Here is a 22,753-nt window from a genome sequence, read left to right on the forward strand (position 1 = left end):
GCTTCAACAGTGGCAGCTTATGTGCCAGGACTCAGGCAGGTGCCACCAGGAGGCACTCACGGCTCAGAATAAGCTGCTCATGGGGGGGACCACTTCCCCCTGTCGCTGAGCAGTGGGACAAAGGTCCCGAGGCCTCAGGCCATGTGCTCACTCAGGGACACCAGAGTGGCCGGTGCTTGCAAGTGGCAGAGAGCGTGACCCTGCTCGGGATGAGTTAGGAGAAAAGGGAGGGGCTATGCAAAGTCCATTTTCCAAAATCACGGCAGCCCTTCTGCCTGCAACTCTGTTCGCAAAGCGGGGCCCCGCACCGATCGCCTTCATAAGGACCAGTCCCTACGCACACACAGCCACGCACACACAGCCACACACGCAGAGAGCCACGCCCACAGTTCCGAGGAAGAGGGAGCCATTAGGAGAGGGAAGTTCTCAGAAGGCGCAGCCAGCTCCTGGAGACCAGCCGTGCTAGCTGGGGGAGTCTGCTGAGCGTTTGCCGGGGCTGTCCTCAAGGGCTCTGAGAGCGTCTGGGGCTGTCCTCAAGGGCTCTGAGAGCGTCCTCTCAACTCACTCCTGAAACATTTCGGGGGAGCAGTTAAGCTTTGGAATGCCTGTGGAGCACAGCCCAGTTCGGGCCACCAAGGAACCGGAAGCTGCTCAAGAACGCCACACACACTCACCGCCGCCAAGTTGGTGCTGACTAGGACGGGCCAGAATGGCCCTGTGGGCTTCTGAGACCAATTTCTTTTTTCCCTCCTGCGGAGCGGCTGTTAGTGCCCACCTTGTTAGCAGCCCAACATGTAACCACTGCCCCCCCCCCCACCAGGGGCCCTCGTGCTGAACAGACTGGGGCAGGCCATCTCCAGAGCGCAGCCAGGGGGACCCGTGCCCCCAGCACTGGGAGGGCGAGCGGGCCGCCACGGTGCAGCCAGAGTGGAGACCAAGGGAGCGTGGGCTTTCAGTGGAGGTGGGGAGGAAGGGGCAGCTCCAAGAGGCTGCTGAGACCTTATGTCTCAACCCAGGCAGCAGTCACACACGCTGCTGTCTTTAGCAGTTCTCCACGCTGGGCATTTTCTCTTTTCTGCACACTTATTAATCTCAAACCGGCTGAAGCTCTGGTCTCAGAGAACTAGCAGAGTTTGGATTGAAACACACCGTTGCAGGCGATGGGCCAAGATGGGCTCTCCAGGAAGTTCGAGGCTGGCAAACAGCACCAGAGGCTCCCTTTTGAGAGACCAGAGGGGGCTGGCGGGGCTTCCGATGGCCAGATGCCATCCTCCCTGTCTCATAACACCAGGGAGGGAGTGCCTCAGCGACCCCCATGGGCCTAAGGATTTTGTGGGAGAACCCAGCTCGTAGTCACGTAGGAAGATTGGTCATCAGAGCCAGGGCGGGGGCCTTCTGAGGCTTAGTAACATGAGGCCCCGATCAAAACCCCACCAGCAGGCCCCTGCTTCCTTTGGGCCCGGGTCTCGAGCCTGACCTTCATATTTGGTCAGCGAGCCATGAGTTCATCATTACAGGTCACCATTTCTGAAAGTCTGGGCAGACATCTTTGCCGCCCATAGTAGCTTGCCCCTTGGACAGTCACCCAAGCTGGTAGCTGGAGGAGGGGCATGGTCCTCTGGAAGGCCCAGGCTGGCACACAAAGACCTGGGGCAAACAGAGCCTGAACGCCTGTGCCCTCCCGCTCGCGCCCACTCCCCTCCCCAATGCTTGCTATGTTCTCTTATAGGGGCCTGTGTGTGCTGGGGCACCGATGGCAACTTCATACTTTTGGTGGCAGATGAGCTAAAAGTAAAAAGCCACCCCAGAGAGACCCACAGACGACTCCCCTGATGAAGGTCAAGGTTCACGGGCTCAGACTGGCTCCAGCCCTAGTCATGTGGCGCTCCACGGGGCTCTCCTACTGAGTTTGGACTAAGAAGTGAAACAGCCTTGCACTCAGGAGGGTGAGCGTCTACGCCCCTTGGAGGCACCTTGATGGGAACAGTTGTCACACGTATCACAAAGCAACAGATAGGTAGGGGGCGTCGGTGCAGCAGCCGCAGCAGAGGTGGAGAGTGAGGCAGCTGAGAGGATGGAAGGATAGAGTCAATCGGTTACGATGGAGCGCAAGGTGCTACAAGCTGCCACGTGAGCGGAAGAGCCACACACTACGTGAACCAGGAGCCATGGCCATCCTGAGTGCCTGGCTGCTGGCTGGGATCCGATCCCAGCCGGAGGACTGATCACCCTCATTCACCACCACCGAGTCGATTCCAACTCCCTGTGGTCCTAATGCTCAGATCATCCTGTCCTGGGACAGGGAGAACGGCCCCTGTGGGTTTCCCAGACGACATCTCTTTATGGGAGTCGAAACCCTCATCTTTCTTCTGCAGGAGGGTGGTGGTTTCGAACTGCTGACCTTGTGGTTAGCAGGCCCAAGGGCAACCTACGGGGCCACCAGCAGTACAAACTGATGTGAGGAGAGCGGCTGAGTCCGAGGTCCCGCTGAACTGCATGCCAAGTGGTTTCTCTTTCCCGGGCTCCCTAGGTGGTGCGCACAGGTAAGCCCTCTGCTGCTCAGGGAAAGGTTTGCGGTTCGAGTCCACGCAGAGGCGCTCAGAAGGCCAGGGGAGCTACTGCTGAGGAGAAAGCTCAGTGAACAGTGGAGCACAGCTCTACTCTGACCCCGGAAGTCCCTCTTTCCCCAGGGCTCGGTGGGAAGGTACTTCTCCCACCACTGCTGCTGGGGACACTGGACATACTGGTCTGAGCTCCAGGTCCGTTCACTCTAGAAGTCACCACAAAGACAGCGAGGTTCTCAACTAGGAGTCCTTCCTCAAGCCACGCTGGCAACACGACGGGCTAGTGATCGGTTGCCGATGAGACCAGTGTGAGGGTGGACAGGGCACTGCCGACGTGTCCAAGATGGAGGCTGGGCGCCGTCGATGTCCTGCAGTGGACAGAACTACTCTACTCAAAATGCCAACCGTCCTCTTGCCGAGGGCATGTCTCCTGAGACACGCAGGGAGGGCGCCAGTGCCTTTCCACCATCTCTGTCTGAAGACCCAGCTGATGCCAAGCCTGGTCGGACCAGCCTGTGCCCTCTGCCTTTAGCTGCAGAATGTTCTCCGGCGCCCTCTCCCTCCCCGAGTCATCTCCGTGAGCTGGTTTGGGACTGCTTCCTTCTCTGAAACGTTCCTAGGAATACAAAGACCACTCAGCTGGGTTTCTCCAGACTGAACCTCTGCGCTCAGAACGGCCCTTCAGTGTTGGACTTTAGCTCATTGAAGGAGGGGAGGGTAGCCTGTCTGTCCTACTGGCCTCCCCGGGTGAGTGGCTGGCGCATGCAGCGACGTGGTCCCGGTGAGGACACTGTCCGTTGGGGTGAGGCATGCATGTGCCCCCGCCCCCCGACATGCACTGCAGCAGGATCGGCACTCTAGAGTTAAGGAGCCAGCAGAGCTGCTGAGAGAGAGGTTACTGTGAACTGGGAGAGAGCAAACATCACCAGGCTACCTCTGGAGACCGTCTCGAGCCAGGCCTGCACTGCCGCGCGGCGGACGGAGGGAAGGTCGGGCACTGGATTTGGAAAGAGACGATAAATACAGAGTTACTCGGGGGGAGGTGTGTCTGCCGAGGAGAGCACGAGGTCATTCCTGGAAGTCCAAAAGGAGAGAAACGGGGCGGGTGGCGGGCAGCGCGCCTGCGCCCTCGTCTGTGGGATGGGCCATCCGGGGGTAGAGGAGAGGGGAGGAGACGTAGGTGAGGGCCATGAGGGCAGCCTGGCACGCCTCTTCAGCGCTGGCACAATGCTGAGTGTACACTGCTGCAAAAGGAGTGGTCAGAGGTTGGTCCAGCTGCAGGGGGCGGGCGCGCTCAAATGCCACCAATTTCAAGGTTCTGGAAGGCCAGAACCCTCTTGCACAGGCACTGCTGTGTGGCCCAGCGCGGGCACTGAATGGACACGTGGGCGCCGGGCGACAGAGGGGGAGTCATGGCCCCCACCCCTCAGCAGTCTCCACTGGTCCCCATTACTCCTGAGCAACCAGAGGGTGGTGCATGTGCAGCCTGTTGTCCACAGCACCCCACCCTCACCTCAAACCGAGAAGCCGGGAATTGTGCTCGCTATGGGGAGGAATATTTCTTGGCCCACAACCACCCCGCCCCGCCCGCCCGACAGACAGACACACACTCACTCCCAGACACACTCTGAGAAAGGTTCAGGAAACTGCCGAGAGGGGCAGGGCCAAGCCTGCCTGGAAAAGTGGGGCGGGGCCCTTGGGGCCAGGGCCTAGGCGTCTGCACACCCCGCCCAGCTGTCAAGGGCAGTTTTCCTGGCCGGCACCAGGCAGGCAGTGGGCTGAGCTGGCTCTGGCCTCTGGAGTCCAGGGGTGGCTCTGGCCCCAGCAAGGCAGCCCTCTGGGAGCAGGGGCAGGCGATGCCCGGAGGACGGGGGCCTGGGTCCTGGTACGGTTACCTCTCGGAGTAGAGGACTCGGAGGCCGGGGCCATGTGCTCCTCCTCTACCCGCTCACGAATGTGGGTCCAGTGCACATCGGCCTGGATCTCCAAGGGATCAGCCGGGTGGGCGATCTGCTGCAGCCTCGGGTTCCCGGCTGCTGTGCCGGTGACAGGGAGGGAGGAGCCAATAGACAGTGCAGGGAAGGAGGGGGTGGAACACCACAGGAGAGGAAAGAGAAAGAAGTCACAGCATTTCAGTGTGAGCCAGGAGGAGGCAAGGTTTGCAGAGCACACACATCCCCACACAGACGCCTTTGCCTCGGTGGGCTCATGGGGGGCGGGGGTGTCCGCTCCTCCTGGGGCACTCCCCGTCCCACACTGCCAACGTGCAAAAAACAAGAGAACACAAGACAGAGCCAAGTGCTCAGCTCTGCCACCCAGCACAGTGAGGGACTGGCACGCACCTCACATGCTGTGCTCAAGGAGCCCCTCTGGGATTTAAGTGATGTGAGAGAGGCACGAGGGAACTGTGTCCCTCTGTCACACACAAACCCACTCACACACTGGTCTCTTTCTGGTGCAGCTTAAGCTGCTGTTGGGGAGGGGCAGGTCCCCTCCCAGGACGGCCCCGTGCTGCATGCTGGTCTGTGACGGGGCATAGATCAGAGAGGATGGAGCCGGAGAGGCAATGGCTGGGGGAGTGTTTCCTGGGTGGGATGGAAACCAGCACCTCTCTGCTTTTCCTGGGGCCCAAGACTTTGTCTTCAAAGTACGTTGGTGCCCCACAGATGCCCTCCATGGACAAGACCAGGTTTCTCAGATGAATGCTCCACTCAACCCAGCAGCCCCTTCCCACGACTCTTGCTGTGAGAACCCCGGGGTCCCCTATGCAGTCCCTGCCCCGTGGGCTCCCTGTAATTAGTGCGTTGATCATGCCGTTGAGTGGGGTTAATATAAAGGGACAGGCAACTACTTGTGGGGAGAGCCTCTGGGGAAGGGAGGGCAGCTTTTTGGGGAGCAGGAGCAGGTGCCACTGATCTCTGAGAATCTGAGCTCCTGAGACGCTCGCCCGAGCTCCCTGAGCCATCCTGCTGGCCTGGCTTTGGGCCCCGTCTCCACCAGGGCAGCCTCTGACCTTCTAGGGACAGGGAGTGGAGTGTGATTGGGATAGAAAATGCCAGGAAGATGGTCAGACTTGGGGAGCAACTGCTCCTGCGGTTTTAGCCCCTTCCCCTGCTCCCACAGATGGATGGGATTTTTCCTAAGCTCCACCAGCTGGTAAGGTGCTATGTCATGGCTATGTCACCATGAGCCTGGCTGGCTCGGAGAGGTCTGAGGGAGGCAGGGATGGGGGAAGCTGTGGGGCTTGAGCAGCCACGTGGCTATGTGTGGTGTGTGAAGCTGTGGGGACCTCCCTTCCCTTGGAGAGACTCTAAGGAGGCACAGCAGGGTCTGTGCTGAGCACTGTGGTGGTGGTCATGGTGGTGAAGGGACTCCGTCGGCCACGCTCTGAGCTTGGCTGTGACTAATGTGGGGTATCCCGCCCGGCTGAGGGGAACTCATGGCGGAGACACGAGAGGGACCGCTGGGGCCACACTCCCCAGGGCTCTGTCTGAATCACCTTGGAAATCGCTCTTGACTTCCACACTACTGGGTGCTTGTCTGCCCAGAAAGGGTGGGCCAAGCACGGGAACCCAGCAAGGAGTGTGCTGAAGCTTGTCAGCACAGAGCTCAGAAACTCACGGGTGACGTTAAGACGGGGCTTCAAACATTTCATAGGGAAAAACATAAGCAATCAGCAGAGAATTAAACTTCTCCACCAGCGTTTGGAAGGCCCCCTCGTGCTTTCATGTGGGACCTGCTCTTGGAGGCAAATTCCGGAGGGCTTTCGGGGAGCCAGTGTTGAGGGTGGGCAAGGTGGGCAGAGTGGGTACCTTCAGGTGTACCCGCTTCTTCTTCCTTAGAGAGGTGCTGGAGCGACTGGGTTTGCAGGAGTTCTCTGTCCCAGGGGCAATACTCCCCTTCTACAGCAGGGGGAGCCAGACACCAGCAAACAGCGTCAAGAGCCCACGTGTGGGGGGATGAGTGGAGAGGGAGGGGACGCGGAGGGGAGGGAAGAGAACAGAAAGAAGAATTATCTTCAGCGCCAGGCAATAGCGTCCTGTCACCATCTGCGCAGGCTTGAGAGTCCACCGTGCAAAAGAACACACACACACACACACACCCCAGGTGCTGCCTCTGTGGGTATGCCTTTCTTTCCCTCGTGAAAGCCCACTCGCTGCAGGTTTGGTGCTGACCTCGGTTGGGGCCCAGGAGAGAACATCTGCAGGAGAAAAGCTCAGAGCTACGCGCCCTGAAAGGGACCCAAGCTTTGACCTCGCGCTGTGCTGGGTGGGGGTCAACAGCCAAGGTGGAGGTCATTGGACTGGGGACGACGCCAGCAAAGAGCCCTTCCCTGGGCCCGTTGGAAATGTGCTCCGGCCTGCCCACAAACTGGGGCTCGGAGGTGGTTCTGGGCTCTGTGGCTGCAGCAGGACGGAGCCAAGAGCCCCCCAGCCCAGGGCCCACCTCCCTCCAGGCCTTATTTCCCGTGCATGGGAGCACGAAGGTGGGGTATTGAGTGCCGAGCCCGCCTTGCCGAGAGCACAGGAGGGCTAGGGAGCTGGAGCGAGTGCCCAAATGACTGCTGGCACTCACAACCAGGGTAGGCGGAGTATCTCCGGGCCTGCCACATCTCGGCAGGGCTGGCACCCGGCTACACAGCTCTGTGAGGGTGGGCTCAGTTACTCAGGCCAACTTGGTGAAGGGCCCTGCGTCCGTCCGGTCTGCACTCAGTCCTTGCATCTCCAGAGGAAATCAAGCAGCAGAGCCCAGGAAGAGCAGAGATAAAATAAGCCTGCCGAGCAGCCGGCCCAGCCCACCAGACTGGGCCGTCCAGACTCTGAGCTGTCTCCGCCACCACACCCTCTTCTGCCCTCCCCGGAGAGCATGTGGCAGTCTAAGGCCTGACTGATGGGGCGGCACCTTCTGGGGAGCTCAGGCCTCCCCCTCCTTTGTGCAGCCAGCGGAGGGGGCAAGCGACACCTCTCCTCACAGACAAGTGACTCCGCTCACACAGGGTCACAGGGGATGGAGGGAAAACTATTTTGGAGCAGCCAGAACGCCTGGATAGTGGAACCAGGAGGCTTCTTCTGAGGACATCGGTTCGAAGACATCCTCGTGCACATTGTCAACCTGTCCACGGGAAACCTAAGCACCGAGACCCTCCTCCCCAGGGACGGCAACTCCAAGCCAGAACAAGATCCCATGCACCCAGCCTTCAAAATCCATGAGGCGGAAGCAGGGAAAGTTCTAGAACGCTAACCCCTTCCCGCCTTTATTAAATGCATATCTTGACGGAAACGGAGCAGGGAGAGAGATGGGCGAGAAGGAAGAGCAGGTGGCCATGTTGGGGTGCAGGCGTTGCACTGACCCTGCTGGGCCACCACGTTCTTCCCCCTGCTGATGGGTTTGCTGGACCCCCAGGGTCCTCTCGCCCCCTGTGCCTGAGGCACACAGCTGCTCAGGGCTCAGGGAGGGGCAAGGGCCGGGTAAAAGATTCTTCCTTACCTTCACTGGATTCTCCCTCCTCTTCCTCCTCCTCTTCATATTCTTCCTCCTCTTCATACTCCTCTTCCTCTTCATCTTCCTCCTCCTCTGTCCCGGGCACATAGTTCTTGGAGGCCTCTAGTTCCTCTTCACTCTGTCCTTTCAGAAGGGCGTGGATCCTCACGGCCTCCTTCCAAGGGACGCCACCTAGGTCCGAGGTGGGCAGCTGAGGCCCCCCTTCGTCCTCGTCCTCCTCCTCGTCCTCCATCTCAGACTCGGAACTGCTGTAAGGAAACAACCGCAACGATCCAGGTGAGGGAAGGAGAGGAAGACAGAGAAGGGGAGGGTGAGAAGCCACGAGACGCCTGCTCGGGAGACCGTGAGAAAGGATCCCGTGAGGTGGCCTGCGCCCCCCAAAGGTAAGCGACGACGTGGTGGGAGGGAGGAGGTAGCCAACATCCCGGGGAAAGACAAAACGCACCTGTGCGAGGGGGACGTGCACATGCCGCCCCCCCCCCGCCTCCCCCTCCCCAAGTGGGCCAGAGCAGAACGGCACTCCATAGGCTCCACTGGCTCTCCACAAGCCCATCACCAACTTCCTGTCGTTCCCTCAACGTGCCGGGGAGAGGGGCGGGTTAGTTGGGCTCTTTCACCCAGCCTGTAGGAATGGCGTGCCTCTTCTCTGTCCTGGCCTAAGGCCCATGGCTCTCAAGACTCCTCGGAGCAAGCGGCAGGGGGGCTGGCTGCAGGTGTTAGCCAACTGACGCGCCCCTCAAGATGCCCTGCCCGGGCTCAGGCTTCTTCCTCAGTGCTTGCTAGGTTGCACTCTCTCCTCTGTAGGCACCCCCGGGCAGGGAGGACTCAGCCAGCCCCGCAGTGCAGCAGGTGACAACACAGTCAGCTATGAACCCACACAGGAGAAAGGTGTGGCAGGCAGCCTGGGGCCCTGCTCCGCTGTCCTCGAAGGCTGTGGCGGGTCAGAATCTACTCCACGGCGGTAGGCTCGAGGTTTGGGCCGACAGCACCGAGCCGTTACTGACAGCACACACGGAGCTCTCCTCCTTCTTCCCTCCCCTTGTTCACAAGCGAGGAAACGAGCTTCACGGAGCTGGGCTGATTTTCGTAGGAGTAGCTGCTGGGAGTCCCACCCTGAGCCCACCCCATCTCACCCCATACCGGGACCCCCCAAGAGTCCCATTCTTCAGCCCAAGCAGCCGACAGGGAGGGTCTCACGCAGATGGGAGAGGCTACACTGGAGGGCAGGGCTGGCTTTGAACCAGGCGGGCTCCGGGTGGAGGACCGGCTGCAGGTCCTGGTGGAGTTGCAAGGGGACAGGGGGAGTGATGGCTGTCACGCATCCCCCGAGCCTGCGGGCAGCAGGGGAGACTGGCACTTGCCAGAAGTCTTTCCAGAGGGGGCACTGAGTCCCTGCTGGGTTGTGTTTCTACGGGGAAAGGGGTGAGTGAGGCAGAGGAGAGGGACAGGGAGCCACGCTGGGCCTTCGAAGGAGAGCATGAGCTCGCCAGGGACGTGCGAGGACGCCTGCGTAACCTTGGCTCTTCTGCCGGGAAAACGCACCGCCTGCTCCGTCCCCTCCCCTCGGCTCACTCCCGTCGTCCTCCCACCATCCTCCCAGAGCACACAGCCAGTCCTCCCTGCTGCAGGCTGCTGACTCTCCCAGAGAAAAGGGTTCTTTTCAGACTCACTTCAGAGGACAGGCCCCTCAGCTCAAAAGTGCCCCCTCTTGAGGTTCAGGCTCTTGTGTGAATGGAGCCCCGCCCCCCACCGCCTCAGGGGTGCAAAAGCTGAAGCACTTGGTTACTGAGAAAATGGCTGGCTGGTCCAGCCCGCCCAGAGGCACCTTGGCAGAGCGGCCACCTGCTCACCGAGCCCAGCTGTTAAAGACCCAGTGGTCAGGGCCTAGTGGATTGTATGGTCAGTGACTCATGCACCAAGAGAAACAAACCAACGGGGGTGCAGTCGGCTCAGACACCCGTGGGGCCGCCATGGCCAGAATGGACTCCGTGGTGTGGACAAGCTCGTGAACCTGAATTGCAAAAGCAGGCCGAGTGCCAGGAAGCCCGGTGGTCCCGTGGACGAGGCACTCGGTGGGTGGCTAACGGAAAGGCACACCTGGGGGGGAAGGGGGGGAGGAGGAGGAGGAGGAGGAGGAGGAAGAGGTCGCCTGTTTCTGGCTGCAGCCACAGGAACCCGACGCCGCAGTTCCACTCAGTCCCGGGCGGCCTCTGGGAATTGGAATAAATTGGATGGCATTGGGTTTGGTGTTTAGGGAGCCTGTCCCAAAAGGTTACTGCCCTCTTACCACAAGCTACTAATCCAGCTATTTCAGGAGAGGGTCCAAGAAGGGTATTCTTCTCAAAACACCCACCATGTATCACCCTGGATTTTCATCAGCCCCAGGGAATTTGAGAGCCAAAGCCTTGGACAGGGCTTTCTGTTGACGTGGTCCCCAGACTGTCACCTCACCTGGGCACTCTCACAAGTCTCTCCCACCGATTCAGAGGCTCTGGGTATGTGAGATCCACTGCCCCGGGGCATGGCGAGCCTGAATCAAACCCAGTTTCTGTCATCTGACGACTTGTTAAAGGGACCTAGGACCAGACACGTGTGTTTCCCTTAGACCCACAAGACTGGGCCAGTGATGAGCCGAGCCGAGCCCCTGGGGGGACAGCGACATACCGGGCAGAAAGCAGCAGTCAAGAATTAAAACAGCCACGGCGGCCCTGGGCACAGATGCCACACGAGACCATGTTAAAGTCCACGTCTCGGAAGGAGCGTAGCAGCTGCCTTCCTCCTCAGAAGCGCGCCGAGCAGGACCTGGGCGTGGTGTCAGGGGAGACCAGTCCCTGGAGGCGCACGTCACACTCTGTGGACGGAGACAGATGAAAGCCCTCCACAACCTCAGCTGGTGCAGCGGCTGCAGCAACAGGCTCAAGCAGAGGCACATGTGGGAGGATGGCGCCTGACCAGGCGGTCACTATGGTTGGAACTGTATTAGGGGCATCTACTGCCACCACCACTACCACCAAGCTGGGAGACTGGAACCTACCCAGGGGGTCTCCCTGGGATAGAGGCCTTCCTGTGGGCCCTCTTGTCTGGGTTACCTTGGGTGCTGACACTGAGTGATGGGAGGCCAGGCTTAGAGAATGGTTCTGCATTTACACGTCCCATGGGCACAGGACAGCCGGGCTATGTGTGCTCCATGGGCTGAGGTGGCAGACACACACACACCCCGCACTCTGTCCTCAAAGATTCCCTTTACCACAGCAAATACAAGCGCCCAGTATGGGATTTCGATGCTGGCTGCAGACCCTAGGCTCCACCACTCAGGGGTCTTGGCAAGTGAGAGTCTGGCCAATCCTGCTGTCACCCCTCCTAGCTTCTTCCACTCTCTTTCGGGTTTTGAAGATCGCCTATGGAGCCCTTCTCTGGGCGGTGATGACGAGGAGGCCCTGGCACACGCCAGCAGGGAGACCTGGGGGTCAGAGGGCATATGCCCTCCAAGGGGTGACTCAGTCACACCTACTCCATACTTCACAGAGAGGGCAGCAGGAAGCCCAGGGCTGAGGCCCCTTCCCCAAAACTGCACAGCGAGCTGGGGGCTGGATCCTAACAAACCCAGAAAAATCAAACCCACTGCCAGTGAGTCCATGCCTACTCATGGCGACCCTACAGGACAGGGTAGAGCTGCCCCTGGTCGGGGTTTCTAAGACTAACCCTTTAGAGGAGTAGACAGTCTCATTTTTCTCCCACAGAGCAGCTGGTGGCTTTGAACTGCTGACCTACGCTACAGAGGTCTCCCATTCCGAGCCTGTGGCTCTTCTCCTTGAACCGTCCCTGCCTGCTCCGGCATCCTGCTGGTAAGCTGACCCTGTTTCGGACTCCTTCAGGATTCACTAAGTGTTTTTGGAAATGCTAGGTGTGTATGCAAGCATCTGAAATGGCAAGGAGTAAGTCAAATAGACCAGGGCCCTTACTCACAAGATGGAGAAATAAGGTCTTGCATAGAACCAGGGAGAAGGGATCTCAGGACAGCAGGAAGAGCCACCCGGGAGATGTCCTGGCCTTAGACTTGGAATGCCTGGGCTTCCACCTAGCCTCTACCTTAATTCTAGATGGACTCACCAGGCATGTCCTCACTTGGAATGTGGCAAAGTGTGTGCTCTGTCTACTTTCCAGGATCCCTGGCAGGGTGACCGGCAATGGACAGAGGCATCTTTTACCAACGGTCCAGCACCATGCCAGGTTACAGCAACACTGGCTACCACCCCTAAGTGCTTACAAGTGATGCTGTGTCCCCAGACCAGCCCCCCTGGGAGGAAGGCCCTCCCGCTGCCCCACTGCACAGATGAGGCATCAGAGGCCAAGAGAGATCACAGAACCTGCCTGCAGCCACACAGCTGGTGAGTGGCAGGCAGTTCGGCTCAGATTCCGGGCAGGTTTTCAAGTTGCTAGGTTGCCACCCCCCCAGTCCAGGTAATGGAATCCATGAATGAAGTCACAGCCTCCGGGGAAGGTGTCGGGCAAGCCCCAGTCACACTAAGGCCTGGGAAGGAACAGGGCAAGCCTCGGGGGCACAGGCTGACCTGCTGGCCGCGTCCTCCTCTGTGCCCTTGTCCAGCACGCTGCTGAGGTTGTGCTCGGCCTGCGTCTCCTCGGGCACCTCCTCCAGCTCCTCTGCCCGCTGCACAGACAGGCGGTAGTTCTCCAGCTCGATCCTCTCGGGGGTGCCCCTCAGCCTCTTGGCAATGCTGGGCTCCTCCAGGCCGTTCACGCTCGAACCTGCAGGGCAGACAGAGAAGCCGAGTGCTGATGCTGCAGGATGGGGACTGGGCAGCGGGTGCGGTGGGGAGAGGCACTGCAGGCGCGGACACGGCCAGCATCCAGGGCAGCCTCTGCTCCCTGGCTCCACGGGGCAGGATGTGTCTGCTCTTACAGAGGGGCGACTCTTACTCCCCCCATTCTTACAGCCCATGTGACAAGCACTGCCAAACAGCTGCTGTCAGCTACCCAAGGAGTTTTCCTGTACAGCAGAACCTGCGGCCTGCTCCTTTACAAGCCAGGCACACAGATGGAGGGGCTCCGGCCGCCAGGCGTCCATGGGGGCACATGCCCACCCTTCTAGTCTTAGCAACCAGGCTAGGGTCAGCTCGGGGCTTACATGCCCACGGCCCCAGATGGCAAGTATTAGGCAAGGTGTGTGAACTATAGGCAGTGAGGAGGAGGTCGGAGCCAGGCAGACAGACTCTAGGCCACGCCCTCCACCCGCAGGCTCTAAGGTAGGGGTCCTCAAAGTACGGCCCGCGGGCCACATGCGGCCTGCCAAGGACATTTATCCGGCCCACCGGGTGTTTTTACCCTGTTTGATTTTTCACTTCAAAATAAGATATGTGCAGTGTGCATAGGAATTTGTTCATAGTCTTTTTAAAACTATAGTCCGGCCCTCCAACGGGTCGGAGGGACAGTGAACTGGCCCCGTTTAGTTTGAGGACCCCTGCTCTAAGGGCACCAAGTCCAGCCGACATTGGCCTCCCTGCCCCCACCCCCCTTCTGAGCCCACAGACCCATCATGCAGACAGGAAGGCTAAGGAACCCGCTGAATTCTTTCCTTCTCCTCCCGCATTTCTGATAGTGGCCCTTAAACAGACGGCGGGTAAGCCACAGAGCCGTTGGTGAGCAACCACTGCCCAAGCACGAGCTTTGGGGGAATTCGGTAGCCGTGCATAGAAACCACGGTTTTTCTTGGATGTACGGAGGACAGGTAGGAAAAAGAACCACTCCTCTGGGAACACCAAACCACTGGCACTCATCCACCCAACCCCAGCAGATGCCAAGCTGAGGGGGCAGAGCCTCACATGGCAAGTGGGCACTCAGGCATGTGCTTCTGTGTTGCCAGTGTGTGTGGAATGCACAGTCTGCCAGGAATTCGACTAGACTCTCGGGAGACAAAGCAGCTTAAAGCATCCTCTACTGGCAACAAGGGGAGGGTGCCCTGCTGTGTCATGCAGCTAAACCAGCTCCCCGTAACACCTCAAGAACTCTGACTGAGGCATGCATGAGCTGGGAGCAGTCGAGGTTCAGGGGAGGAGTTCCGGCCTCCCATGGGGAGACCCAGGTTCGAATCCTGGCCATGCACCTCAAGCAGTCACCACCTGCCTGTCAGTGGAGGCTTACATGCACTGCTGTGGTGGCCCTGTCAGGCTACCGTTGGATGGCTAACCATAAGGCTGGCTATTGAAACCCACCAGCCGCTCTGCTGGAGAAAGATGAGGCTGTCTGCTTCGGTACAGGGTTACAGCCTCAGAAACTCTCTCCATGTGGTTGCTGTGAGTCAGAACTGACTTGATGGTAGTGTTTGTTTTTAATTAAGCGGAACAGATTTCAGTGGGAAGTCCAGACAGAGGAACAAGGCTTGGTGATCTACTTCAGAGAATCCAGAATTTTCTGAGGATTCCCAGAGCCCAGTGCTACTGTGCAAAGGTTCTCCCAGATTCAGGGGCTGGCCCAAGGGCAGCTAACAGTAACTATGAGATACAAAGGGGTAATTTAGCTCCCTGGGATTCAAAGAAGGGGCCTCTGGAGAAATGAAGAATTGAATGGATTAAAAAATATCTCTTGAAGGTAGTTATCATTTTGCCCTGAAGTAGCTGAAGTTCAGAGACATTAAGCAGTCTGCCCAACGCCACACAGCCAGTGAGCAGCAGAGCCAAGATCTGAATCTGAGGAGGTCAGGAATGATTGAGCGGAGAGCCATGATGGTCCCACGCAGGATGTGAAAGAGAAGTGTCCTGCTCTGCTTTCCCTTGGGAGGCCGTGTGCATCTAACTTCTCCCAGTGTCGTTTTCTGACGAAGAAGGTGGGGCTTCCTGAATGTATCTTAGAGCAGAGGACCTCCTACGGTCCTCCGCCGCCCCGTGGGATCTCCCTGGCCCCGTGGGATCTCCCTGGACTTTCTTGGCGGGGGTAGCCCAGCACCTGGGCCCAGGGGAGCGGGCATGTTGATTTCATTTGAGGCTTGGCCACAGCCAACAAACTAGAAACTAGCAGCCTTTGGGCTGTTCAGGACATTCCTGTGCCCGGGCCCTCAGCGGAAGGAAAAGCCACCTCTTGCTCTAGCCCCACTAGAGCCAACCAGCCTGCCACAACAGCACCGCAGAGACCCACCACTCCACCCAGACACCAGGCCCACGGGCTCGGTTGTGCCAGAGGGACCCCAACACACCCACATCGCCGGTCCAAACATACCTATAGTTCTAGCCCATGAACTTGAAATATCATGGGGAGTGGGGGTGCAGTGGCCAATGAAATCAGCATGCTTGAATCTGTCTTGAGCAACCAGATGGTGGGTGATCCTCCACTATCAGCTCAACACAGCAATCAATGGGGAGGAGGGCTAGGCAGTGACTGCCACGGTGACATCCCCACCCCACCCCCTCATGGAACAGCCTAGATCAGCGGCTCTCAACCTGGGGGTCGCGACCCCTTTGGGGGGGTCAAACAACCCTTTCACAGGGGTCATCCGATTCATAGCCATCGCAAAATGACAATGATGAAGTAGCAACGAAAATAATGTTATAGTTGGGGTTCATTACAACATGAGGAACTGTATGAAAGGGTCACGGCATGAGGAAGGTTGAGGACCACTGGCCTAGACGTGGCTCCAGGAGAGCAGGCAGAGACAGCACCTGGCCGACACTGGCTGGGGAGCATGCAGCCTGGCCCCCCGACCCTCCGGCTGCACATGCTTTCCCCCAGCCACCGTAGCGGGGGGTGGTGGGGGGGTGGTTGCAGCTGGCGGCGCCCAAGGCTGAGTCTGCACTGAGCCGGCACAGGTCCATCTCAGGTCACCGGGCAGCCAATCCCAGCTCTGCACAAACCACAAGGAAACAGCTCCCAGGATCTGGGCCACATCCTAAATTGGAAGAAGGCCTTGGGCCTGCCCGGAGGGCACTGTTTTGGAACAGGCACTGCCTGCCCGAGCCCCACACATCATCCTGAAAGAAGCATTTCCCTAATGGGATAACGCGTTCTCAGCTGACGGGCCCTGGCCAGGAGCCTTCACGGGTGTCCTGGGAGGAGCATGGGCCTGTGGAGGACTCTCAGAGGTGCGTTTCCTGCTCAGCAGGCGGCTCTCCGCCACTCATTCTTGCCTGCAGTGGTTCTGAGGAACCAGAAGCCCCAGTCCCTGCCCACTGCTGGGGAGCACCACACCAGACTTCTGGACCCAAAGGGGCGGCCTTTTCTCCCTTGCCATTCTGCCCTTTTAACCTGGTCCCCTTTTCTTCCCTCTCTCTAAGCCTGGGAAAACCTGAATGGAATGTGAATGTCTGACAGGAGCAGACAGGGATTCCCACTATAGTTCCTACTTCGTGAGGAGGAGGCGGGCGGCAGGGGCTCTTCAACAAGTGTTTACAGGCACTGACTTACTTCCAGGCAAGAGCCCTGTCCTTGCGGACCCGGCACTCTGCTCTGAGGGAATGGCAGGAAGGAGCATCTCCTGACAAGGAATGGCACCGTGAATCCAAAGGATGGAGGAGGAGGAGGAGGAGGAAGAGGACGGGGGAGGGGAGGGAACTGTCTGGATGTGTGATTTCCAGGTTAGCAGCACACAGCTCAGTCTCCAGATTCGCAGCAGAGCCTGGCCCCAGGGACCTTTACCCTGCCCAGTTCACTGCCCTCACAAGCATTGTCAACACTGCCCAGGGCAGCAGGAGGCCTTTCCTCCCACCGAGCTCTGGTCACTACAGTGCCATCAGGGGGGTGCAGAGTCCTGGGGTGATGTGACCAGGAGCTCACAGAAAGGATGGGGAGCAGAGTCTACCCAGAGGTACCTCAGACAAAAGGCCTGGTGATCTTCCCAAAATTCAGCCCTTGAGAAGACAATGGAGCGTCGTTTTTGTTTTAAGCTTTGTATTACATTGCGTGTGCATTGGGTGGGGATTTACATATCAGATCAACATTTCTCTGTCCAACAACTTATTAAACTTCCTAATACCTTGCCCTGTCTCCTACCCAACAAACCCCTACCCCCCACTGGCATTTTCGCTCTTCTTCCCTCTTGGAACATAGTTTTATTCCGACATGAAAAGTAGGCAACAACGGGTTTTTAAAAGCAGGCTGGGTGGTGGTGGTGTTTAATAAACCAGATTGATTTTCTTCCTGCTCAAGTGGGACCTGATACAGCCTCGGAACAGGGATGGAGCCATCCAGAGCGGGGGCTGTCCTTTGACAGGGCTCCCGGGGCCAGGCCAGGCCTGCGCCCGGCCTCCTTAGGGTCGGGTGAAGTGACATGCGCGGGCAAGGGCACAGTTAGTGAGGAAGCCGGCCAGCTCGGAAACCAGTCCACGACTCCTCGGGTCTTGCGGTGGGCTCACGTCGCCTGTCAGTTGCTGCTCAGTTGTCCGCAGAGCAGGCAGGGCAGACCCGATACTTGGTGCCACCACCTTGGCTTATAAACCTAAAGTCATGGGTGGTCACTATTGGCCTCAGGGACACCATCGGGGCTCCAGTCGTGAAGGAGCTCCGGCACTCTCTGCTGAGAACCACCAGGAGGGGAGGCTTGCCAATGACTAGCGGAGGAGCGTGGAGGGTGCCAAAGGCCTTCCTTTGCTAGCTGTCCGGAGCCTGTAACCCCAGCCCTGGGCTTCTGCCCCTCTACTCCACGGTTTGCTTGCTTTGGCAGACTCTACTTGACCAGGTCACATGTCCACTAGCTGCTTTCCTATTCCAAGATGGCACGAGACACTCAGCATGCACTGACGCCTGCACGTGAAAGAGGGACCACGAGGTGTTTCTAAGGCATGGCATGCCATCACGCGGGCAGAAGGGGTTTCTTGGAAGCAACACAGTGTTTAGCAAGCAGCCACCTGTGCCAGGCTCTCTGACAGCTACACACCCCAGCCACACATGGGGGCACCGAGTTAACCCAGCGCTCACAAATGGCTGTGGTCCCTCATTCGGTGGTTGAGTTCTGAGCAGCTATGATGTCAAGGGACTTGTCCCCAGGCTTGGGTGACGACGACCAACGACTAAATGAATCAGGCCAGGGTGGAATTTCTCACTGCCCGCAGGGGGGGCCGATGTCTAGGCTCCATCTGGGATAACTGTGTCTACGTGTGGGGACGCACAAGAACGCAGGTCACATGGGCTGCAGCCTGCTCCTCAGGGGGGCAAGCTCTCGGGCTCTCTGGAGAGGTTTCACTGCCAGGAGCACCGGGCAATTCGGAGTCAAACACTACATAACCGAGAGGCGGCGGATGGGGAAGACAAACAACCAACACTGGACCCCAACAGGGAACAAATCAGTACCCTCCCAAGGAGAATGCGGACATCCCCTTGCCTGGAATGCTGTTCCTTCAGGGGCTGGGGGCGCTCCCATGGGGATCTGCTGGGAGAGCTCAGGGTCTCTTCCCCACAGCCCCCTGCTCTCAGTCGGCTCAGCTCGGCTGGGGAAAGCTCGCCCACAAGCAAGCTTTCTTGTGGGACTCCGCCTGCTGTCACTGCAGTGTCTCCCACAGCCAGGTGCCTTCCCGGGAGCGGGCAGACAGCACGGTGTGTGGCTGCGGCAGAGGCTGCCCTGAAGGCCTCCACCCCGTCCTCCTCTTCTCTCACTAGGGCACCAGGCAGCACATGCCAAATGGTTCCAGTAATTAACTCCTGACTATCGAGAGGAGGAGCAGGCACCTCTGCAATGGCTACCTGTTGGCTGTGGGGAAGCTGTGGGCATGTCTCAGCACCGGGGAGGGCCGAGACGGCTGTGCTGGGCTAACTAATGCTGCCCCTTCTTTACCCGGCCTCCGCCTCCAGCTGGGGGAGGGGAAGCTTGAAGAAAGGGGCAACTATTGTACTGTGGGCTCGACCACAACTTTACCTCACCAGCTAGTTCACCATGCAGAAGTTCGTGGGAAAACCCCGTTACTTTTTCATTCCATTTTCCACCCCAAGAGCTTTCTGAAGGCCACCCTCCCCCCAACCGTACACGTGCCTCACCGACCTGTAAGTGCCACACAGCTAAAAACAACTCATCTGTCCACTCATCCATCGGGCACAGGGCTGGTCTCGGAAACCAACCCGACGGGGGAGGGCAGGAAGAAGTCAGGCGAGCGAGACTGCGGGGCTCTGGTGGCAGGGCTCATTCCACTCCGCAGAGGAGAGCAGAGCCAGAGGGCCAGAAAGCCGAATCAGCTGATGTGCTTTTCCCAAGAGGCCAGGTGGATCTAAATGTCACCCCCTTATTCTCCAGAGCAGAGTGCCCGCGTGCTCGGCGGCCCCAGGCTGTCCTAGCATGGCTCAGACACCCTTCCAGACCCCACTCGGACCCCCCCCCCCCGGCTCTTGCCTTTTGGTGTAAGGAAAGCAAGACAGCGAGGGCCTAGAAAGTGCCCTGACTTACCACCGTGCTCTGTCCCCAGTCAGACGGACAATGGTCATAGCCCCACAGCCCAAGCCAAACCCCTGCCTCAGACACAGGGTTGGGGGCGCTGCTCTTTCCCTCAAAAGACAGGACATCCATGGGCAGCATTCCTATAGCTAGCTGAAGACGTACTTTGGGAAAGGAACAGTTCGCCTCCAGCAATGCCTCGTGGCTACGCCAGAACCGTGGCTATCACTTGCAGGCTACTGTTGGAAGGCCACTGAAATGGACCTCAGAAATAAGCAATAGGGCGCAAGGGGGAGAGGAGCCAAGCACAAAGGCGGAATGGAACGAGCGTGTGCACATCCGGAGACCCTCGATGGGGCACTGAGGCAGACTCCACAGCAGTTCTTCGGTCCCTCACAAAGCACTCCTCCCTCCCTGCACGGAGGCCAGGCCTACACGCCGCAACCAGGCCATGAGTTGACACAGCACTTCTTGGAAACAGGTTGATGGGAGGTGTGGAGGTGTGGGTGTGCTGGGGTGGGGTGCTTCTGGCTCACACCAGCACTGATCCTGATCGTCTCTGGGAACATGTAAGGTAAAGCTCTGACTTTCACCCTAGGTATGCCGAAAATTCAGCTGCAGGCAAACCTCTCGGACTGCTTGTGCTCTTGTTACTATAGCAAAGTGCCCTGAACGTGTCATGGAACTAGTAGGTCACTTCACATCCTAAACCACTGTGGGCTGAGGGAAAAATCAAGACCAAATTTAGCCGGATTTAGGTGAGGTCCATTCAGAGGCGAGGGCAGTGAGCCCATCCATATTCAGCTCTGTTGTCCAGGGGCGGCACCTTGACCAACAGAAGAACAATCTGTGGACTGAAGGAGAACGGCCGTGCTGAACCGAGCTCTGGATGCTGTCCACAGACAGCAGACTAAGCTGCTGAGTGACGGGTTTAGAGACTCGTGCTAACGGCACAGAGCGCCTGCTTCATCGGCATCGCCATGGGACTTGGGGCTCTTCACCGCCTCAAGCACACACAGGTCTCCCATGAAAGGTGACCCCACTCACTGTCCTTCACAGGCAGCCCACATAGATTCTCCATGCCTGAGCTGCCCGCAGGGGGCCAAACGATGAACTTGATGCCCGGCCTCCTTTCCCTTACTTCTTCCTGGCTGGAGGATGTGAGAAGCTGGCTGGCGGGTGGATGAGGAAACGGCTCAGTGGCATTCTAGTGCGCCCTCTCACTAAGCCCAGCAGGAACACTAGACTTGGGGATGCGCGGGTGGGGGGCAAACACCCTCCTTTCAAGTCTCGGTGTTCTGAACTCATCCTGGCCAGGAGTACTGGGCTGTCATGGCGTGCCTTCCCAAGGTTGGGGCAAGCTCCACAGACTTCCTGAGGGTGGCTCTGAACCCCAGGCACGTTTCATCCAGCCGGACACACTGGAAACTGCTCATCGGGAATAATCCGCACACTTAGTCCAAGGAAACAAAAGTTGACTTATTTTAAAGTGTAAATTGGGTTCCGCATGACCCAAACTCAAATAGCTTAGATTTTCCACCTGTCTTTCCTATCACGTGATTCAGCTCAAAACTGTCCATGTAGAACCCAAACGAGAACCAAACTCACTGTCCCCGAGTCAATCCTGACAGTGACCTTAGAGGACTGCCCCCGTGGCATTCTGGGAAGGTAATTCTTTAGGTAGAAAGCTTGCTCTTCCGCCTGTGGAGCAGCTGGTGAGGTCGAACTGCCAATGTCAAGGTTAACAGCTCAACTTGTAACCACTATGCCACCGGGGCTCTTTGCCAACGCAGACAGAGGGAAGCAAACTCCACACAGGGCTGGGCAGAGCGCGCAGACGTAGTGATAAAGGTAGTAAGAGAATGAACACTTCAGCCCCCCCCCACCACCCCCGGAGCCCATTTGTAGAAAAGTGCAGTGCGATGGTTGAGAAAAGGAGGGCAATGGACAGGCTGACAGGCAAGAAGCCGCTGTGCTGCGCCCAGAGCCCCATAAACATGAATCAATCCACCACCACCAGATCAAGGGCAGGGCATGTCTCCGTTGGGAGGGACACAGAAAGGGGCTGTCTCAGGCCCCCGCTTCAATTACACAGCAGTGGGATTGGTATACTACCTGAGCTACCCCAAAGAGGGTTGAGATGGAGAAAATGAGGACGGTGTCCGTTTCATAGGACACAGAGTTAAATCAGACAATTCTAATTTTCTTCCTCAACTTCTTTTCATGACTGCCCACCTGTCTTGCCTTCACATAAGCTTGGAAGCCTTCGCTCTTCAATCTACCATCTTGTCAAAGGCTGGGAGGCGGTACCCAGTCCTAGGATTCCCCACCAAAGACATGGGGTGGGGGGAGCGCCTGGTGGGCTCGAACCGATGATCTTGTGTTTCCCAGACCAACGCTTCTCTGACAGCACCCGAGTCCCTCTCCTTGCACTAAGGTAAGACTAACTTAAGAATCCCATGCACATGTCCCAACTGACCTACAAATCTTAGACGAACACTAAGGAGAGGATCTCATTTCTAACTGGGGGGTGGGGGGGTTGCCTGTATTTCCCAGGAAGAAGCAGATGCCTCTTTGCTGACTTACACCACGACTCGCTCGTGTTGGCGGGGCAATATCACGTTTCCAGAGCTGAACACCTCGTGTCTTTCCTTCTCACCAAGTGCTGACCAGTCCAGGCTACCGAACAGCTGAAGGGAAGCTATCCACCCCACTCTGCACCTTCTGGGTACACAGCCTCGATCAACCCTCCGTACCTGTGTGGGCCTGTCCCCACGCTGCAATGGCGGGGCTGGCGCCTCCTCCGAGACCGTTGTAAGGACTGACTGCGCAGTGACCAGTGCCCACTGCCACCCACACCGGACAGCGGAACTGCTCCTTGGCTAGCTGAGACGGGCAGACTCCCTCAAAGCTCACTGCCAACAAGTGGGATCCCGAGACTGTAACTGTTCACGGAGTAGAAAGCCTCACCTGTCTCCCCCAGAGCGGCTGGTGGTTTCGACTGCTGTTTGGACCTTGTAGTTAGCACCCCAATAGTTAAGCTACTCTGTGTCACTAGGGCTCCCACTGGGGCTGACGGCCATATTTTTCTCAGAGCAACGGGAGGGCTTGGCACGGCAATGCTTAGCGAACAGTGCTACCAGGCTCCAAAAGCACTCAGTGGCCGTGGCGAGGAGCGCTGTAGCTACTGCTGCTACTGTTACCGCGTGTCCTCTACACTGCCGACTGAGTTCCCATGGCCTGCGCTAGTACAGCAAATGGGCTTGTACTGATTACAGGGGAGGGGGAATATAGGAGTTAGCACATTTTAAGTTTTCCTCTT

The 22,753-nt window shown here is 58.2% G+C and overlaps 1 protein-coding gene across 14 annotated transcripts in view; it reads right to left on the reverse strand.

Moving 5' to 3' along the window:
- Nucleotides 1-22,753, reverse strand: part of MICAL3 (microtubule associated monooxygenase, calponin and LIM domain containing 3) — a 204,998-nt gene that overhangs the window by 32,034 nt on the left and 150,211 nt on the right. For 13 of the 14 annotated variants that reach the window (XM_075552279.1, XM_075552275.1, XM_075552289.1 and 10 more), the window contains 3 exons: nucleotides 12,638-12,833; nucleotides 8,052-8,314; nucleotides 3,499-3,561 (listed from right to left, as the gene is read on the reverse strand). In XM_075552279.1, coding sequence (XP_075408394.1) covers nucleotides 3,499-3,561; nucleotides 8,052-8,314; nucleotides 12,638-12,833 — 522 coding nt within the window. The remainder of the gene's footprint in view (nucleotides 1-3,498; nucleotides 3,562-8,051; nucleotides 8,315-12,637; nucleotides 12,834-22,753) is intronic. The other variant, XM_075552280.1, reaches the window with a different exon arrangement.

Source organism: Tenrec ecaudatus, chromosome 6 (genome assembly GCF_050624435.1).
Source record: "Tenrec ecaudatus isolate mTenEca1 chromosome 6, mTenEca1.hap1, whole genome shotgun sequence".
Taxonomy (NCBI): domain Eukaryota; kingdom Metazoa; phylum Chordata; class Mammalia; order Afrosoricida; family Tenrecidae; genus Tenrec; species Tenrec ecaudatus.